The sequence below is a fragment of the Rhipicephalus microplus genome, chromosome 8 (assembly GCF_043290135.1).
Source record: "Rhipicephalus microplus isolate Deutch F79 chromosome 8, USDA_Rmic, whole genome shotgun sequence".
In the NCBI taxonomy this organism is placed as follows: domain Eukaryota; kingdom Metazoa; phylum Arthropoda; class Arachnida; order Ixodida; family Ixodidae; genus Rhipicephalus; species Rhipicephalus microplus.
This window is the reverse complement of record NC_134707.1, coordinates 49,964,174-49,985,616: the sequence shown is the minus strand read 5'-3', so window position 1 is coordinate 49,985,616 and position 21,443 is coordinate 49,964,174. Positions and strand designations below refer to the sequence as shown.

The 21,443-nt window shown below is 47.0% G+C and overlaps 2 protein-coding genes across 3 annotated transcripts in view; one reads left to right on the top strand and one right to left on the bottom strand.

Moving 5' to 3' along the window:
- LOC119164453 (uncharacterized) overlaps nt 1-21,443 on the bottom strand; it is a 105,416-nt gene that overhangs the window by 25,875 nt on the left and 58,098 nt on the right. The window lies entirely within an intron of this gene.
- Nucleotides 10,555-19,563, top strand: LOC142769013 (uncharacterized). Its single transcript, XM_075871767.1, has 3 exons — nt 10,555-10,656; nt 14,953-15,251; nt 18,966-19,563. The coding sequence occupies exons 2-3, from the start codon at nt 14,955-14,957 to the stop codon at nt 19,314-19,316; spliced, it is 648 nt and encodes a 215-aa protein (XP_075727882.1). The 5' UTR covers nt 10,555-10,656; nt 14,953-14,954; the 3' UTR covers nt 19,317-19,563.

Below are 21,443 nucleotides of genomic sequence, written 5' to 3'. Positions count from 1 at the left end.
TTGAACCCGCGACCTGCGGGTCAGCAGCTGAGTACCTTAGCCACTAGACCACCGTGGCGGAGCCAGGGGCATGTCTGTTCATGATCGGAAACTGCTTTGCCAAACTAGCGATACCCTAATTGAGACTCGTATGCTGAAATCGTCAGGGCAATACAGCGGCAGCGTAATGCATGCCAACTGCCTGCGGGAAATATTGTTGCTCAGCAGATGCACCCAGTTTCAAATCTCGGAGCCAGAGGCACCATTTCGTTTAATGCGAAATCGAAACGGGCTTCATACTTAGAAATGATGAGTGACATGCCTACTTGTTGTCCTGCCTACTTGTTGTCCCTACCCCATATCACAAATGCAAGCGTTATCTTTTTGCCGTCGTTTTTAACGATAACCTAACTCATGATTTTGCTGTTACTAAAATTGTTTGATTGTGTGTTCTTATAATGGCAATGTATAATCTATGATTTGTATATCATTTCGTAACTCCGGCTTTTTCTTGTGTGTTCCATCATTATGATTTTGTGTAAACAAATATTCGCTTTCGTATGCCCTCCCTGCTGTAATCTCTGATAAGATTGGCAGTACTGTTAAATAAATAAATAAATATAAATAAATAAAACACGTGCACGCCGTTGGAACTTGAAACTTACATTTGCATAATATTTACCATGATATTCAATTAAGCAATGATACTCAGCGTGGGTCTATATGCCTGTCAGCGCCTTCCTTTAATTTTACGTCATCGAGTTTCATTCCCAAATGCAGCGCCGCGATTAACGCTCGTGAGGCTGCACGAGTGTCTTATTTCATTTCGTTATAAGCTTACGCGCATGTCGTGAAAAGTTGTTTATTCGAGTCTTAAATTATTAGATATATGAGCTGGGGAATGCTGACTCTAAAAAAATTCGACAAATCCCACGTGCCGTGCGAATCGATGTTATGCGTACCGCGCGTGGAAGGTGCTGTAATTATTTTATTTAGTGCCACGTATCGAAATGACGCTAAAAATATGTGCACTTGCCGTACGCACAGCCACATGTTGAACAGCGACACATGTTTTATATAAAGCGTTGTTTACAGTTGCGAAACGATGACAGCCACAACATGGGCATGTTAGAAACACCACAAGCGGGCCAGCTGATCTGCGTTTGACGCTCACGGTGATGGTAGTCCTAGACACAGCTCTTGAAATCAACTTCAGAGGATGACACCTAACCGCCAAGGATGTCCACCCGACGTGACAGCTGCATCATATAGGAGTACTTATTTTGCCATACCTGCCACTTTCTTTCCGTGTTCTACATTTCCGGCCTAACGTACGTGTGCTGCCCTGTGCAAATCGTGCCTGGACGTCTGAGAGTATTCTAGAAGATTTTTCGAATCGTCTTCAAACCACACTTCAAAACGTCTTTTAGGCTTGAGAGCACAAACAAGAGTCGCTGAGTTTATTCTCAAAAAACCGCAGCCCCCACTGATGATGCCTGTATACAAATGCCAACGCGCCTCGCCACCGATCAGGTTATCGACGCTCATTGGGCCGATGATAGTGAACAGCGTGAATTTCTTGCTGTAAGTCTGAGTGTCAGTTTACCGGCCACAAGTTCTGCGAAATGCAGACCTTGGAAACGCCGGCTGCCATATTTTCAGCGTCAGGGCTGCGTGACAATAAGTATACTGTTGATAAAAATAGATAGCCAGCACTGCAGTCATAGATGACGTTTTTGGAACGTTCGAGTATATTAAAAGCAATTCCGAGACCTGGTGTCGCACTGTGCTGGAATAATCATTTACCGCCCGGAATGCTGGAGTTTCATTCCTTGCTGGAACCTCGACATTTATTCTTTACCATTGCCGGGTCCACGCTTCCACGTAACAAATAACAATTACCTGAAACGCTTCTGCAATTATGCTACGTAGGCAATGTTTTTTTTTTCAATAAATTTACGCTTCAGTTTTTAGGCAGCGCTTGCGTGCTGTATTTTCTTGTTTTTTTTTTTGTGCCCTAAATTTGCAGTTATTGGCGTGACACGCGGTCGAAATATCGACGAGCCTCCGTTTAGCGTGTTCTTATCGCTACAGGAAGGCGAGTGTTCCTGTGACGTGCTTTTTGAAAAAAAAAAAAAAAACCACCATCTCCCACTAAAGAGTACCATTAGGAAATTCGAAGCAGCGCGGGTGTTTACTTGTGTTTCCATTCGTTGTTTCAATTTGTATGTTTACGACGGTTCCTGTACATATTGTCGACCGCTTATATGACCCCTCCTCCCGTTTGTGTGTATTGCCGAGTGTTTAGCGCAAAGTAAACACCCTGTGCCGTTAAGAGATTGTAACAGCCCCGCCGCGGTGGCCTAGTGGCTAAGGTACTCGGCTGCTGACCCGCAGGGCGCGGGTTCGTATCCCGGCTGCGGTGGCTTCATTTCCGATGGAGGCGGAAATGTTGTAGGCACGTGTGCTCAGATTTAGGTGCACGTTAAAGAAGCCCAGGTGGTCTAAATTTCCGGAGCCCTCCCCTACGGCGTCTCTCATAATCATATAGTGGTTTTGGGACGTTAAACCCCACATATAAATCAATCAATCAATCAACCAATCAATCAAGTGATTGTAACAGAGCAAGCGCACGCGGCCAACGAATATACGAGTTATGGTCTAAGAATGGTCAGGTGTTGACACAGAGCCCACCTGAGCGTCCAGATAATGTTCGGTCTCGTGGGTGCACCGTGCTGCGAACCGTCAGATAGCGCCGCGGACAACGTATCCATAAAGCCCCTTAAAATAGAGAAAGTAGCAACACTCTCCTTCATAATCTCTCCAAAGTGTCCAACCCTCCTTTCCCAGGTGTCCAGACCTAATCTATATTCTCTCCCGAACAGCCATCGTGCGGGCGCCGGTCCGATAACCCGGCTCGTGCCACTTTCCTATCAAGAATGCTATGTCACGCTGATAACACGGGCGATGCTCGTCGCGGCCCGAGAGGCGAGAGAAGGGACGGCGGCTCGGTCATACATGCACCCAGGTGCCATCGATCCACGCTGCTGCCTGTGCGGCAACGTTGCCTCGTTGAACCACATCCTCTGGGGCTGCCCGGAGGATCCCCCGCCCGCCGACCTCCTTTGCTCACCCCCCACCGAGGGACAATGGGAGGCCCTTCTCTCCAGCAACGACATAGACATCCAGACACGGGTCCTGAAACGAGCGGAAGAAGTCATCGAGAAACACAGCCTGGCAGCCTTCGTGGCTTAGCCTCCCTTACCCCTCACCCCTTCGACTAATAAAGTTGTTACTCACTCACTCGGTTAAAGGATGGTGGTACTTTCCTGAAAAATATCCAGGGACTTTACGTACCCAGAGAGCGGTGCTGGTGCATTGAAAGTGTCTGCCTCCGCAACTTTCTCGTTCTGTGCGATGTAACACTTATACACGAAGGGAATTTGTTATTTCAAATTAAAAGGTAACAAATTACCAAAATTATGCCCTGTGCAGGGTGTGAACATCGTGAACACACATAGTTCCACTCACGCGCACTAGTATTTTCGTCTGTTCATGCTATTGCTGGATGCGAAGAAAAAAATAATGAAAAAAAATGACCCCGTATCTGCATTTAATCTGCAAATGTTGAAAGACGATAGTCTTGCGTGTGGATAGAGTGAACAAAACATTTATTTGATGTTCTGCTCAAGAAAAACGGTGAATTGTATTCTAAAGGCGCTGCGTTAGAGTGCCTCGAGCGTGCAGCGGAGGCAAACGAGCGCATTAAGTCACGCCACACGTGAGACATGACTGCCATCTGGTACTTTTTTTTTTTCAAAAACAAAGCACGTGGCTCTGAGACGGGTGTGCGCGCCCGCCTCAGAGGTGATAAGGTGTAGAACGCAAGGTGATGGGTAGGTGCCACCACCGTCTCGTTTTAGCAAAGCGTTGGAAGCACTTGCCTTTCCGTGCAAGTGTTGGATGGTCAGCGCAGCGTGATAAGCGCTACGGTCCTTAAAATTACATATGTGTGCTTTTTCTAGTAAACGGCGCACATGCTGAGTATCTACGCTCTGTTCTGTTTTAACTGTTTTGCTGTGGAGAGGTTGAGGAGCCTATTGCCTCGGCTACTCCATATCGCAAAGTTCTGCAGCGAAAAATAAAATGATAATACAGAACGGTACCCAAAAGTTAACAATACGGAAAAGAAAAAAATATAACAGCACACTGAAACCAGTTCAAATATCATGCCAATACACAGTTTTCTTCGCGCAGTTCACACAGTCATAAACTATTTACACGTACACCTTACTATTCTACTGTCAGTATATACATGACTACATTTTATATATACCCATCTCTGGCTGTCTGTCATAGGCGCTTGTCCAGTCCGGTTTCCACTAAAAAGTCTGTCAGGAAGATTATTGCCTTTTTCTGGAGATGCATCTCAGGCCATGGTCCTAGTAGTTTCTTTATTGTGAAGGGCTGTCTGTCCAAACTTGCTAATTTGTTCTTTAATTTTTCTCTTTCATTTGCGTATTTAACGCACTCCAAAAAAAATATGGCGAACATTTTCTTCTGCATGACCACAATGGCGTTCCGGTGAGTTGGATCGATGTATCTTGTGCAGGAAGCTGTTTGTGTATGCTACTTCCAATCGAAGACGGTAGATTAATGTCTCTAGGTGTCGTGGGAGGTCTGTAGCTATGGAAAATTTTCTGTGTGGATCAACTTCATAAAGTACCGTTTCCTTTGATTTAGGGCTCTCAAACCACTTCTCCATCGAAAAATGGTTAGCTCTTTGCGATATAAAATGTAGAATATCCGCCCCATACATAGGGATTGTGCAATCCCGTCCTTCCTTCAATGCTTTCTTCGCGAGGCTATCAGCCTCTTCATTTCCCTTTATTCAAATGTGGCTGTGTATCCATTGGAATACGATGTTGTGACCCTGTGATGAGGCATATTCCACAGTTTCTGCAATACGTTGTGCTATTTCACAATTTTTGTAAGGTGATCTCACATTTCTGATTAGCTGAAGAGCAGGTTTGCTACCAATGCATATCCCCCATTTTCGTGGCGGTTGTATGGTGCCCAAGACACGCGCAATATTTGCTTTTTAATCGACAATTGCACAAGTATGAACGCCGAATCTTGAGCAACATAGGTGGGCGCTGCGGATGGGGTCGGCCGTTTCAAATACCCAATGCTGTTAAGAGTGGACCAACAGACAACTGTACAGACAGACAGACCAAAATTTTTGCGGCGAAAGTCCCCAGGAAAGACTATCGTTTTTAAAAGTTAGCCAGCGTGCTATTCTTCCATCAAAATACTTTCCCGTGGGAAAAAAATGCAAGGAACTTCCACGTGCTTAGATGTACGATCATGTTAAGCAGCCGCGGATAGTCAGAATTAGCCAGGAGCCCTCCACGAGGGCGTCCCTCGTAATAAAATTGTGATTTTGATGCATAAATTCCCAGTAATAATTATTATCCATCTATTAAAAGAGAATCGTTACTACACCAGAAATGTATTTCATACGTAGCACTGCTTTTATTCACACAGAAAATTAGTGAAGTATAGTTGCGCTTGTGTTTGCGATATAAATATATATTTGAACGCGCAAGTATTTTATATCAAACACACAAAAGCAATGCAGTTATAATTATTGCAACCACGCAAGTACTTCATATACAATACACTAAAGCAGTGTGGTTGTTGAGGGCTGGATGTTACGATGCGAATTCACGTAATTATGTTAACGATCACCGTCAGATGGTCACTGTCAGACGGTACTTTGAAGAGAGGCACACGTTCCGCACAAGTTCGAAGCCAAAGCGGCAATTCGGTACGAAACACGTTCTCGCCATTTTGAGAACCTACATCAGCAATATTATGTCACCGTCGTCGTTAGATTAGCATTAAACATACGTGCACAAAAAAATCTGGCCTCAAAACAGCACGGTCACGAATGCCAACAAAAAGACCTACTAGAATCAGCAGCATGCACGTTTCTGCCGAGCGTGTTGCCGAGACCAAGATGGCTGACCCGGCTCGTTGTAACGCCATGTAAGAAAGCACCGATGAAGCGGTGAGATAACTGATAACAGCCCGAACACTAGGGAGTTTTAGTGCTGGGTACCCAAGCGGCTTGCGTACGCAAGACATTGGGGCGGCGGTATTGCGCATGCGCGAAGCCCCAAACAGATGCGTCGCAAGATCACTGGGGCGATGCGTCTGTGCAACCATAAACAACGCTGCCACCACTGGCCTCCTAGCGGAGATAAGCTGCCCCGGCGCACATGCTGGCGCATCATGTTACCTTCACGGCGAGCAAAGCCGAGGCTGGCCAAACCAACCACTTTGACATTTAAGTTTTAAGCGCAAATAATATAGTGGCTAGCCACTATACAGATAGCATGACACAAAGGCGCGAAATCTCGGACAGTATGGATCGGCCGCTTTGTAAGGTCCACCTTCGCAAAAACTCACAGTATCCGCACTGCGGATGCTCTAGCCGTCCAGTTAAAATAAGTCAAAGTGCGAGCACTTATAGCGATTACATGGTTTCAGCCAGATTACCAGAGCTAAAATGCCCTGGAACATAGAAACTGAATATATGCCAGCCCCGACCAGCTGAATAGGTGGCGCCATCTAGCGCAGCTATATTGAAACAGACGACCACAACATTGTTATTGCAGAAACATTGTGCATTGTACATCTGATGCAAAAACTGCGCAACGACAATATTACAAATGAGTAACGCTTTTATTTGTTTTCATCTCAAAAACATTACGCGTAAGCTAACAAGCTCATGACTGTGGATGCACGAAGTGTCAGAAGATGTCGACACTGTCATTATAGTAACCATGTATTATTCACTTTTTCCGTATACCAGGATACTGTACACGATAAAAAAGGTGTCCTGATCACTATGTATGTTTAATTTAACATTTTCAATCATAAAAATAATTAAATAATACTGACGCGACAAGACGCTATGGCGCTGCGAGCACGTGTGACCTTCGTGCGGCTTGCGTTTGCGTGCGTGCCACCATGGCGCCAACTAAAAGGCATTCCGGTTGGTTATGGGTTGGGCACGCAACGCCGCGCGCTCCCAATCCCGCATCGCCCCAAGAGAATGCGTACCCAGCACTAAAACTCCCTACTATCTCGGCGCGCTGGGATTGCGCTTTTCAATGCGTTGCAGGGAGAGTGTCAGCACCTGCATATTTTTACGTCATGATACGAGCTTACGGCTGTGGCGAAGACATAAACGGGAAAAGAGAAATGAAGTAGAGGCAGCGCTCTGCCACCTCCGCCCCCACACTCTCTAGCTGACGCGAGGAGAATGGAGAGCTGGCGCATGTACAGTGCGGGAGCGGACGGTCGCCGAGGGACGGACACAGCCCTGAGCTTTGCATGTAGAAGTCGAATGCAAAAGGGATGAGCAGACTCAGCGATTTGCACTGGGCCTCAGTCATTAGTATCTTTATGAGTCGCCTGATGAAATGTCCGAAAACCAAGAGACAAAAGCAATTTACATGTGACCAGCACTGACTGCCAATTGTCAAAGTGAACGCGCAAAGCCATGCTTAAAAAAATGGGGGGGGCCTTAAGCTTACCATTTAGGAGCTGAACGCGATAGCAATTTCATGCCTCTAGTGCGTACTTCATTCACTTCGTGCATACTTTCTATTCTGTGATGTTACTGGAGCCAATTAAGTGATCGATAGAGTTGAAAGTGGATCCTATCTTTGAAGCTCTCACATATTGCTGTAATCTGTGTAATGTGTACCATGCTCTAAATCACGAATAATCACGGGCCTACAGCACACGAGCACACGGGCCTACAACTTTTCCGCCTCCATCGGAAATGCAGCCGCCGCAGCCGCGATTCGATCCCGTGACCTGCGGGTCAGCAGCCGAGTACCTTAGCCCCTAGACCACCGCGGCGGGGCGCTTCGTGGTCTCAAGGTAATACGCGCTGTAACGTGTGTGCCTTTTGTAACGGGTGGCCCACGACAAAGCACTCTTTGCCGGGCTAGTCGGTTCTTGTTTCTGCACCTACGCGAAAATATAGCAATCGCGGTGTCAAACGAGTGTCAGTGCATAAATCACAAAGTCGTTATGATAATCACTTGTTCTGACGCCCGGTGGCATTGCACGCATTACCAGGCAATATTACTGGGATATCCCATGTTCTATTGTGAAGCCTGTATAGAGTACGCGTGCGTTTGTAAAGCATGAAACTTGTTTTTCCGGCATTTTCAAGCGGGTATGTGGCTGTGTGGTATAGAACACCCGCTTGCAACGCAGACAGCCGGAATGAATCCTTTCTAAAAATTGCAAATTTACAGCAGCCAAAATCAACCTATATAATTTATTTAAGGTATCATCGAGGCTCTTGATATCGGCGTTCAAATGGACGCGATCTTGGTTTATTCTCCAGATGATTATGATAATGTGTAGCACTTTAAACTACTACAGAAGGCGACTGTCATCCCTATATCGACCAAGGATTAGTCAACTGTATTTCTCATTTCCTCTCGAATGGCTACCAGTGTGCACACTTCAAGTGTTTCCAATCATCTGTTTCTAGTGTGACGCCGGACACGCCTCAAAGCTCAATAATAGCCTGCAGCTTTTTATTGTTTACATAAGCAATCTACACACGAAATTCCAGTTAAAATTCTCATGCACGCTGATGATTGCGTCTTGCACCATACGATAAAAACACCTCTTTATCACATCTTTCATTTTTCATTTCTATCAGTCATGTCATAATGCGACACTTGGCAGATGCAAATTACTTTCCGTAAAATATAACGATTTGGTTCATCTGTTATTCGAATACGGCTATGTCGAATGGAATGCTAAAAAAACAAATATGTGACATAAAAACAGAGTCTGCCCAGAAGACAGCAGCCCCGCCGCGGTGGTCTAGTGGCTAAGGTACTCGGCTGCTGACCCGCAGGTCGCGGGTTCAAATCCCGGCTGCGGCGGCTGCATTTCCGATGGAGGCGGAAATGTTGTAGGCCCGTGTACTCAGATTTGGGTGCACGTTAAAGAACCCCAGGTGGTCTAAATTTCCGGAGCCCTCCACTACGGCGTCTCTCATAATCATATGGTGGTTTTGGGACGTTGAACCCCACATATCAATCAATCATCATCAAGACAGCAACATCCTTTGTATATCGTCACTATACGTCACGCATTTTTGCCCAGTTTCCATCCCTATAGTCTTCAGCTTACTAGTATTTATTTTCGTCGTTACGTTGAAAGGAAATCGCTGTCCACAATTTCCTTTGCTCAGCGACTACGTCACACACGCTAAAGCAACATCCAGTAGACATCATTTATAGTTCAACATGTCTCCTTTTTAATCGCTGCACTAAAGCGTGCAAGTTCAGTACTTTACCCGCAACATTGAAATAATGAAAACGTTAGCCTGCCTTCTTACATAATTTCTAGGCTGCATTGTGTCGAAATAAATATATAAATGAATAAATAAATAGCAATATTTCGCTAAATGCTGCCTACTTGAAATATTTATCTACCAATAATCGGCACCTCACATCATCATCATCATCATCATCATCATCATCATCATCATCATCATCATCATCAATCATCAGCCTGACTACGTCCACTGCAGGACAAAGGCCTCTCCTATGTCCCGCCAGTTAACCCAGTCCTGTGCTTGGTGCTCCAATTTATACCCGCAAACTTCTTAATCTCATCTGCCCACCTAACTTTCTGTCTCCCCCTAACCCGCTTCCCTTCCCTGGGAATCCAGTTTGTTACCCTTAATCACCAGCGGTTATCCTGTCTACGTGCTACATGCCCGGGCCATGTCCATTTCCTCTTCTTTATTTCAACTATGATATCCTTAACCCCCGTTTGTCTTCTAATCCACTCTGCTCTCTTCTTGTCTTTTAAGGTTACACCTACCATTTTTCTTTCCATTGCTCGCTGCGTCGTCCTCAATTTAAGCTGAACCCTCTTTGTAAGTCTCCAGGTTTCTGCTCCGTAGCTAAGTACCGGCAAGATACAGCTGTTATATACCTTCCTCTTGACGGATAGTGGCAATCTACCTGTCATAATTTGAGAGTGCTTGCCGAATGTGCTCCACCCCTTTCTTATTCTTCTAGTTACTTTAATCTCGTGGTTCTGCTCTGCGGTTATTACCTTCCCTAAGTACCTCACATCAATACAATGTTTATTCGTCACAACTAACAATGATGTAATACAGAAGACACTTTAAACAATCACTCAATTCTCTACGAATTCCATGCACTGGATATATGCCATGCTAAAAGGTCGATAACGTCAGCAGCTACAAATTACCACCGCGCCATCGAAGCAGCCGCCTTCAAAGAGCAATCTTTCTATGCCAATGATATTTTTATTTTATCACGTCTTTTTTTTTGCATTCATCATTTTCACTTATTTAAGTGCTCCTTTCATTCCAATAAGTGAAGCCAGGCTAATTTCTTCTTCATCGTGCCACACACGTTACACGAGCCGAAATGAGTATCATCACCGCAACTGCAATTTCGCTGCCAGCCATTGCGGTCTGAGGGTCCACGCCTACATCGAAGTCTTCGCGAGGAGCTGACTAGAGGTTGCGCCTCGATTGGGCGCACACTCACTCAAGTTTCAGACCACTTGCGCCGCACCATTTTCTCATCGGTATGTTCACCTCACCTTTGGTGCTGCATGTGTGACTTCGGCGTTTACTTGTGACCTTAGGCGTGCGCACGGGAAGGAGTGGTGAGGGGTGTCGGTCACGCCCCCCCCCCACTTCCCCCCGCGCCACCTAAAATGTGAGAGGTTGCAAAGGTATCCCCATACATAGATATTCACCTTTTCATAAACGCCTCCCTGGGCGCCGCCATAGCCCTCCTTGGGTTGTGCAAATTGGCGCGTCCCCTCGAAAATGCACTGACAACGCTGCGCTCTTAGCCTTTGTACTCCCACGCACAGTCCATCATGGCGGTGTTTCTTTCCTTCCTGTGAAAAGGTGTATAACGGGAAGGGGGGTGATGAGTCGAGGGAGAGGGGTGCAACGTGGGCCCCATACATTGACAGAATGGGGGGGGGGCGCACGGGGACGACTTTTTACCCCCCCCCCCCCTCCAGGAAAGGACAACTTGAGCACGCTATCCTGTGACCTTTCGCAGTTCGAACATTCTACAGCAGTAGCCTGAAGCACAGGTTTCTTGGTTTCACACGATGTAGTCTTGTCACATTGCTAATTTTAGGTGCACTATTTGCTAGTAATAGCGCTTTGTTCTGGTAGGCCACAAGATCCCGGCTGCGGCGGCTGAATTTCCGATGGAGGCGGAAATGTTGTAGGCCCGTGTGCTCAGATTTGGGTGCACGTTAAAGAACCCCAGGTGGTCGAAATTTCCGGAGCCCTCCACTACGGCGTCTCTCATAATCATATGGTGGTTTTGGGACGTTAAACGCCACAAATCAATCAATCATGGTAGGCCACAAGGACGCCCGACTTTTCTTAAGCATTATTTTTTGTTAGGCACCACATCTGGTCCCTGCAAGTTGAAACATTACCGCAGAATGCAAAGTGAATGCATATTGTAATCATTGTGAGAAACAGTATCGATATGTTTTTCGAAGCGCGACGTGAAATCTTTTTAAGAAACGACGCACGTGTGGAATACCAAAAAAGGCATTCTCCCAAATGGCAACGTTAGTACACATAATACGAGTGTTTTTTTTTCTAGTTGGTGATTTGGAATAAACATGTTTGCACAGTGCAATAAAATGAGTAGATATAGCGTAAGTACTCTAGGAGCAAACGTGGGCAGGAAAAAGCGCCGACTTGAACTAAACTTTATTAGCGAAAGCACCGGATATGTATACATATATTAGCAAGCAGCACATCTCAGCAGAAACTCGCAATCTTTCGCGTCACAGTCACACGCTCATTTTTTTTTTAGTGAGCACAAACGAGCACATGTTAACACAGAGGTCACCCAGTAGTTGCATTTGATTGACCTCTACGATCTCGCGTGTTAGCTGCAAGAGCGTGTTTTCCGAAAATGGTGCACTTTTCGAATTCAGATATGCAGCCACTATCTCTACAATGATTAACCAGATTGTCGTGAAAAGCTACTTACGTAGTTAAAGTGTAACTACTCCTTTTCATGCACTGTACAGATGTGTTGAACTACACTTTCTTCAAAATCGCTGCGCTCTTCCTTTGTTGCTTTTTAAGAGCTTTCTCGACGAGCTTCTTAGGCTGAAGCGCTGGCTTGTAGGCTTAGTGTTTCCAGTGTACACTTCACCGGTCACCGCTCAAGGTGACCACTCAACTCGCCTCTCGGGTGATTCCAACAATGATCACTAGATGGCGCGCCGCTACACAGTGTCAGTTTTCGATAGATCACATGCTCACCTCCTCGCGACTGGGTCCACTTCGTTTTCGTCACGTTTTTATCTAAATTCTCTAAGTCTTTGGTCGTCTGAATCATGTGACCGCATCCCACTAGTTGAGATGAGTCTGAGACCTGTGTTATACTGGGATGTGGGTTTTTTTTTTTCGTTAACATTCTCGAATAAAAATCACTGTACTCACTGCCACTCCAATTTCGCTCTAATTTTACGGAATGCTCGCAAATTATTATACACATCTCACAGCGTAATTGCATCCATAAAGGGGTCGTGAAATGTCCGCTTTACAACGACAATGCGGCACCATCGGCAGCTACATGCACTAACTGCGTTATCAGCCCGAGTGGGCCTGCATAGACGCTTTGCTTATCGAGGAAAGCGGGACTCTATGGCATATCAAGCATTCGCAAGAGGCGCTCATCGGAGTCTGCCATAAGCGATCCGCGTCCCACAAGGACGCTGCCTAATATGACGTCAGAGTTCAAGTTAGCGCCGATTGCGTATGACAAAGACGCTGAAGAGTGTCCCAGTTGCACGCACTCGCAAGTACCGAAGAGTTCCACGTTCCTCGATAGGCTAAGCATTACTTATGATGACGTCCCCTAGTAAGTGCGTGTGGACGCTGGTGGCTTCGCATTGTCGCTTTAGATTGATCATTTCACGACCACTTTAAGCACATGCCTCCTGCTTTAGGGTAAAAAAAAAAATGGTAGCATATCCACGGAGTGAATGATGGAGAGTGGGGCGAAGCATTCGTCCGTCCATTCGTTCTTGCTTCCGTCCGTTCATGCATGCGTCTGTGTGGCTGCCCGTGCGTCCATCCGCCCGTCCATGCGTGCGTCTGTTCGTGCGTCCGCACGTCCATCTGTGCGTCCGTCCTTGCGTTCGTCCATGCATCCACTCCTGCGTCCGTCCATGCGTCTATTCGTCCGTGCAGCCATGCGTGCGTCCGTCCATGCATCTGTCTGTGTCCGTCCTTCTATTCAACGCTCCAAGTACCACCATCTCGCATTTTTTCATATTATATTCCTCATATAGAAGCTCCGCCATCCAGCGGACATTCCGAGGACTGAACGAGAGAAGGTACACGCACACTTTCTTACGGCTTGCGCTTCGTGTCTACTTCCCACCTTTAACCACCTCGAGTTCATGGTATATACTAGTTCACTGTATTCATGGCACTGCCGCCCAACGCTCGCCAAACCTTTCTAAAACCAAGGAGGTTACGCCCAGCGAGTATAACGTAGCAATCCTTTCTTGTCAGATTGAGCTCAATGTACATGCGAATGGCTGCTAATGGAGATCACAGCGTGCGCGTTAACTAAAAGCCCAATGTTCCTGTCTCTCATTCCCCATTAGCAGCCATTGGCATGTACATTGAGCACTATTTTTATTGTTCAACAACGCACAGAAGAAATCTCTCACCGGCACCTCCTTGGAGGACAAAATGTTATACTTGTTACATACTACAACAACCATGAGGGACGAACGGGTGTTGTTCTAAGGAGCTTCGCCCCTAAAACAGAAAAATAGCATAAGGCCTCAAGGCATCTTGGGTCGCCTGCAAAACGATGCACAAGTAGCCTTGTCCACGACACAGTAAAGCCCACACGTCACATGATTAGAATTTCACTGCTTGTGGTGCTCCATGCATTTGCCCAACTCCGCCTGCACTTAACCCACCCACTTTTCAAACTGTACTGTTCCTCTAAACGTGGATATAATACCCAACGCAGCTACTGGACCCCTGGGCTGCGTCCCAAATTCTTGAACTCTCTAGTGTCATGCTACATATTATTTTAGTGTTACGTTTCTGAAGCATGATGACATTATGTTACTAAGAGTGGCGGCAAGGTACAATTATGAGCCGGCCTCAAGCACCCCGCCTCCCTCAAAATGCGGCTGCATTGACGGGGTTCGTTCTCTCGTGGGATCTCCAGTCGTACCCCATACCTGCAAGACCACTTATGCAGATTACTGTCCCCCCTCAGTTTACTGCATTTGCCAAACTGAATGGAACTCAGTGCCGGCTGGCTTCACAACGCATAGAAGACCATATACCACTCTCTTTCCGCGAGATGGCCTGGTGGTTTGGACAAACTGTTAAGTAAGTTCAATTCAAAGGTACTTGTTACAAAAAGGAACGACTGTGTGCCTTATTCCACGTAGTATACAACAAAGCATCGTATCATTATCATCGTATACGTACAGAAGCGGTGGAAAGAAACGCGAACGGCATGGCACGCTGTTTTAATGGTGCTCTCACATCAGTATAACAATAAACAAACTCTGAGCTGGTTCCCGATTGTATCATGGAGTACTCTAGAACCTTTTTAATGCCATCTAGGCTGCAACAGCTTGCCAAAAAATGAGGAAGAGCAGAGCACGTAGACGCCGCGCTTTTTGCGCTTCTTTCTACCGCGATTGCTTTATCGTCTACTAGTTAAGGAAACAATAATCCCATCAACGATACAGTCAAGGCTGGGTTGTTTCTTTGTCCTGGTGCACCACAATTTGAAGCGATGTACGCCACAACACAGTTCCACGTTTCTTTTGTCGCGGCGTCTGCAGGCATGGCTTCATCAGTGTTCTCTTGCCTGGCCTGCGACAAGCACTTCAACGGCCCCACGTCTTACTCGGCGCACCTGCAGGGCGAGAAGCACAAGAAGAAATTGAAGACACTCGCCCTTTTGAAAAACATCGCCGGGGTCTCCGAAGCAACCGGCTGCGCCGGCATCCTGGCGGAGAAAGAGAACGCTGTACCACCACCGGTTGTTCCTCCGATAAAGCGTAATGTTCGGAATGCCTATACTTGCAGCATCTGCGACGTCCTGGTGAACTCGAGGGTCACCATGGAAGCCCACATTCAAGTACGTTGCGTCAAGCCAACCCACCGCCGCCTCGTCCTGCTTTGCGACAACAAAAATTAGGGCAGATTCGTAGTCAAGGAGGGACAAAAAATAACAGAGAAGGGCCGACAAACCCAACATAAAAAATCACAGCATATCCATAGTGTGAATGATAATAAGTGGGGCGAACCGTCTATCGGCCCATCAGCTCGTCTGTCCGTTCATCCGTCTGTCTATCTGTCTTCCTGTCTGTGTGACAGACGGCCGGTCGAACGGACGCTTCACCCCACTCATCATCATTCACTCAGTGGGCATGCTGTGAAATTCTTATAGCAGCGCCGTCTATCCTCTTGAGCCGTCAACTCGACGGTAATCACTAACGCCATCTAGTCAAGATATTTACAGGATGGATGGATGGATGAATATTGCTGTACCCTTTGGATCGGGCTGTGGCTAGCGCCACCAAGTCGTAATACCTAATGAACCAAAAACTAGATTTATTGTTTCCCATAAATAGTGAGGTTGAGGATTCGTACTTTGCAGTGAAGGGTTTAATTTTCACTCGTGTCTTGACTTTAGCCACCAATCGGATAACCTCCTTCTAGTTAATTCTACCCGCTTAAAACCTATTTTGCCCACACTGTCCCTAAACCCCAGGGCTTTGAAAAACTCTGCGCCATCATCCTGAACTATAGAGTGAAGCCCTTTAAAGAACATTATCAAGTGTTCGGCACTTTTCTCTTCCTCTCCACACGCGCTGCATACCGTGTCTACCCTTTCGTATTGGGCCCGACATGCCTTGGTTCACAATACTCTCGTCCTGGCCTCAAACAGTAGAGAACTACCCCGAGTATTATCATAGATCCTTTCCTTGGCAATTTCCTGCTTAAAAGTTTGATAGATCTCTAGTGCGGACTTCTTAATCATGCCAATTCTCCAAACATCGGTCTCAGCTTCCTTCACCTTCTTCTTAACCGATAATTTTTTTTACTTTGGCGCCCTGCTGTTTTCCAAGTATTTACCAGTCAATTTTCTGGTTCGCTTCCGCCATTTTGTATCGACATTGTTCATGTACAAGTAGCTGAAAACCTTCCTAGCCCAACGCTCCTCCCCCATTTCTCTCAATCGCTTCTCAAATTTTATCTTGCTGCTAGCTTCCCCGCCCTCAAATGATGTTCATCCCATATCACCTTGTACTCCCTGATTTGGTGTGTTCCCGTGAGCTCCTAAGGCAAGCTTACCTATTCCACATTGCTTAATTTCTAATCTTGCTTGAACTTCTGATCCCATGCACAACACCTCATTGCCGAACGTCAGACCAGGAACCATGACCGCTTTCTATATTCCTCTCACAACATCATACGTATTGCAATTCCACAGTGCCCTGTTTTTCATCACTGCTGCATTCCTGTTACCTTTAGTCGTCACGTATATTTCGTGTTCCCTCAGGTACTCGGTCCCATTGCTTATCCATACGCCCAGATATTTGTATTTATCTGTTATATCTAGCGTCACCTCCTGTATTCTAAGCTCACTACCTTCATTGTCATTAAAAATCATGACTGGGGATTTTTTCTTACTGAATCTGAAATCTAACCTGTCTCCCTCATTTCCGCAGATGTCCACCAATATCTGCAAATCTTCCTTGTTGTCCGTCATTAGCACAGGGACATATAGACACAACGCCATCCAGTGAGCAATTGTTCTAACTAGAAGAGGCTACTACTGCAACATACCGCGAGGGAACGACCCACATCCTAAGGAGCTTCGCACCAAAAACATACGCCATCTTCCACTAAAGGAAAACTGGTGGGGATACGAAGCAGCGCGCCGCAGCCAGGAAACTCCGTTTGCAGCGCGTGAACAGCGGAATACGATGTTATCGTTATGGATGCTACCGATCTTGCTCGGGTTCTTGTCGAACCCAAGCCGGTCGCTTGAATCGTCTCGTTCGAATCGTGCCATCACTCCGTCATTTCCGGACCGTTGTTGTTGTCTCGGACGCCTCGATGTCCTCGCCACACACTCTTGTTGCGTGGTCGCTTCGGGATTGGCAGCTCGGCGTTTTCGTTTCTATTCGGGTTCGCGTTGCTTTGGCGTCTTCATCTCGATGTTTCTGGTGCGTTTCGGTTTCGCGTTGCATGGCAGCTTGCAGATGCGCTTGCGGACGTTGGCGTCTGCGCTGAGCTTCGTGAGACCGTATTTGCGGATCCGCTTGCGGGCGTTGCCGTTCGCGTTTTGCATCCCGACCCCTCTTTTGCTCAGCGCATGGTGCCGCTTACACTGCTTGTGTTGAAGTCAAACCTTATGTTACTGATGCCGCTATCACTGGTACCAACGTTCACATCCTTGTGCCGTTGCGAAGTAGAGTTCAACGGAAGCGAGTGCGCGCTGCGTTCTGTACGAGGGCACAGCTTCGGTGGAGATAGAGACATGGGAGAGCTGAAACGAAGCTGATTGATTGATATGTGGGGTTTGACGTCACTCACGAAACCGCGATATGTATATGATAGACGCCGTAGTGGAGTACTCCGGAAATTTCGACCATTTGGGGTTCTCTAACGTGCACCCAAATCTGAGCACACGGGCCCCTATCATTTACGTCTCCGTGGGAAACGCAGCCGCCGCAGCCGGAATTCGATACAGCGACCCCGAAGCGAAACTGAGACAACACTCACGCCACCGGCGCCTAAAGAGAAGGAGAGAAGGGGAGTTAATGCACGTGCAGTTGGAAAGCGAACGCGTGAGGGAAGGACGGACACAGCCCCGAGCAAAAGCTGCTTCACATCTACATGGGAGGAGGGTCACGCAGCCAGCCGTGCCAGCCAAGCCGTTTTAAAGCCAGCATTGACGGCCAAACGCGTAACCTTTGCGTCAAGATCACGCAAGATTTGAGCGTTGCCGACGCTTCGGGTTAAGCACCCGACAGATTTTAAAGGAAACGTGCTTGTTCCGTGCAGATAAGCCAGCTGACGGCAAGGCTCAAGAACGGAACGCAAGCGAGATTCCTAAAACCTACCACACGATATGACGCTTAGATGACGTGTTAGGCCGATCCGGTGGTCTTGAATCGTGTGACGCAATACTACTGCCTCGGTTTTTTTTTCTTCCTGCATGGTCGTAGCACTGATGACAAGCAGGGTTGCCGTTCGGTAGAGTTCCAAAGGAGCCAGAACTCAAGCTAAAAGGAGCCATGGGATCGGCGCGCAGTCCAAGGTTTTGCGAGAATAACGAAACTATGTCTAGAGAGTGGAGCACTGGGCGTGATTCTTTTCCAGTTTTTTTTTTTCAGCCAGGGGGGCAAGGAACACCAAAATAACACTCACCCACACCCCCTTGCCTGCACAATCCCATTTCTGAATAACAGCATTCACCCATCCTCCCTCCCCCTTATCAATTTCGGCTTACGCTACCGATAGGTTTATGCCCCGCCGCAGTGGTCTAGTGGCTAAGGTACTCGGCTGCTGACCCGCAGGTCACGGGTTCAAATCCCGGCTGTGGCGGCTGCATTTTCGACGGAGGCGGGAACGTTGTAGGCCCGTGTGCTCAGATTTGGGTGCACGTTAAAGAACCCCAGGTGGTCGAAATTTCCGGAGCCCTCCACTACGGCGTCTCTCATAATCATACGGTGGTTTTGGGACGTAAAACCCCACATACCAATCAATCAATTACTGATAGGTTTATAGTGGCAGTTTCTTGCAGAATAAAGTACCACTTTCCCATCGTGTCACGCAGGGTAAACAACACCAACGCCGCCTCTATAAGGACCAGTGCCAGCGACAGCTCGTGAACGCCGTCAAGACCGAACCCCCCGGAGCTGCTTTGCAATGTGGCCGCTCAGACCCTATGCCGAAAAGCGAGGCTGCTACCATTCCCGAGAAACCTCAGTGTGGGTTGGAGGCCGAGGACCTGTCCTGCCAGCGCTGTGGCATCGTGCTCTTTAAGAGTATTGATTACAAGATCAAACACCGTGAGATCTGTGACCTGGTCGAGAGTGAACGCCGGAGGAAGGCCAAGTCGGCCGATGACGAAGAGTGGGAGGCCCTTCAGGGACTGATAAATCTGGCCATTGCTAATAATGACTAGAACAACGAGAGATCGTACTAGTGATACAAAAACAGCGCTAAAAGACTGACGAGGAGAGACGAAGACTCAACGCAGGCGACTTTGTCGTGTCTTACTCAGTCCTCGTCTATTTTTTAGCGCCGCTTTTACATCACAAGTATATGAACCACCACCAACACTGAGACAAACTTTCTCTTCTGGAGAGGTCGTGCGACAAGAGATGCAGCAAGGCCTTTGTATAGTCGCATTAAATGGAGCAGCTGGACGATTTCCGTTTTGGTGGTTCTTGTCTGTGCCGGAAACGACCAAATTCGGGTTACTTCTTGTCATGTCAGAATTAGTTTAATACAAACGAAAATGTTAGATACCTTGTCAAGCGCGATAATTCACAGTCGATGCCAACACGAGTGGTGCGAAAATTATCGCGGGTTGATTTCACCGAATGACGTCAACACGACATCACTGATAGTTCATCATCACTGAACATCTCTGAAGTTTTAAAGACGATAGTCTTTCTTGGCGACCTTCAACGGAAAAATTTTGGTCTCTCTCTCTCTCTCTCTCTGTCTGTCTGTCTGTCTGTCTGTCTGTCTGTCTGTCTGTCTGTCTGTCTGTCTGTCTGTCTGTCTGTCTGTCTGTCTGTCTGTCTGTCTGTCTGTCTGTCTGTCTGTCTGTCTCTCCGCTCTAACGATACTTTAAACGGCACAAAACGGCCAACCCCATCCGCAGCACCCACCAATATTGCTCAAGGTTTAGCGTTCATAGTCGTGCGATTTTCAATTGAAAAAACAAAAACAAATATTGCGCATAACTGAGGCGCCATAACATCACATCTATGTTTTGTGTGTCTGCCTTTACACCAGAAGAGGCACACACAAGTAACTCTAAAAACTGTAGCGTTTATTGCGTTGCGCTGACAGTGCAACGCGATGCTCAAGAAGGTGTTTACAATGGTTTGCTACGAAGTGGTGGCATTTGCCCACCGCTTTGCATTCCACACCTTATCAACTCCGAGACTGGCGGGCATCTTTCTCCGCGGTCGCGCATGCCTTCGTTTCCTAAGATAACTGCCAGATGGCGCTCGTGTCTAACGTGCCAAGATGCGCTAGTTCGCCTCCGCCACACACTCGAGGCACTCTAACGCAGTGCCTGCAGAATACACTTCACCGATTATCTTGCGCAAAACATCAAATAAACGTTTTGTCCGCTCTCTCCAGACGCATTACTATCGTCTTTCGACGACATTTACGGTGTGACATGTAGATTCGGGCCAATTTTTTGATGTGATGATGTCCTTAAGATTACACAAAAAAAGACGTGGCGTAATTGCGTTGTCTAACGTAATCGTGAATAAGATGATAACAGTCGAGAAGGTGATGCGAACGGTGGGAGGGGTGCTAATTGAACTATTGCGTTCTTCTCGTAAAGGCGCAACTCGAGTTATATTTTTAATACCTTTTTTCCTCCATTTTCATGACACATGGTCGTAGACTGAATAGTTACCTGGAGGCTGATTCCTTCCCCCCTCCCGCCTTTCATAAGTTCTTCTTCTGATCTTCCTCCCAGACCAGTTCTAGGGGCGGTGCATGCCTGTGTACTCTTAGCAGGATCGGCCACGTTTCATTTCTTCATCAGCGCAATAAAATCACAGGCTGGCTTTTTATATCGATTTTTAGAAAATTAATATATTCCTTTTGACATAGCTGCCGGAGAACAACACCTATGTCAAAGGATCAATGCTTTGAACACGGCACCTTCGGTGGTATCATCGCTTCTAGCATTGCGCGCATGTGCAGTGCAGTGAGCATATTGTAGCCACACAGATGCTCGATACTGCCCAAAGCGAATTTCAAATGCAGATTTTCGTGGAGCAATGCCAATTGAGTTTGAAGTTTTGGGTTTTCCGCGAGTTATACCCACTACGCCATACATCACAGTTCTTGTGAAGTCGGACAGCACCCGAAACGCCAATATTTGTCTTTATGCGATGTAGCGAGGTACCAGCTACACATCTGTAACGCATTATGTGCCCTTTGTTGGTGTTGCATGCGGCTAGTGACGACGAAGAATTGCGGGTCAGCACTTTGCAGTGGGTGGGAAGCATTGAACCACTCGCACCATTGCGCAGTTAGCATTGCGTCATCTCTG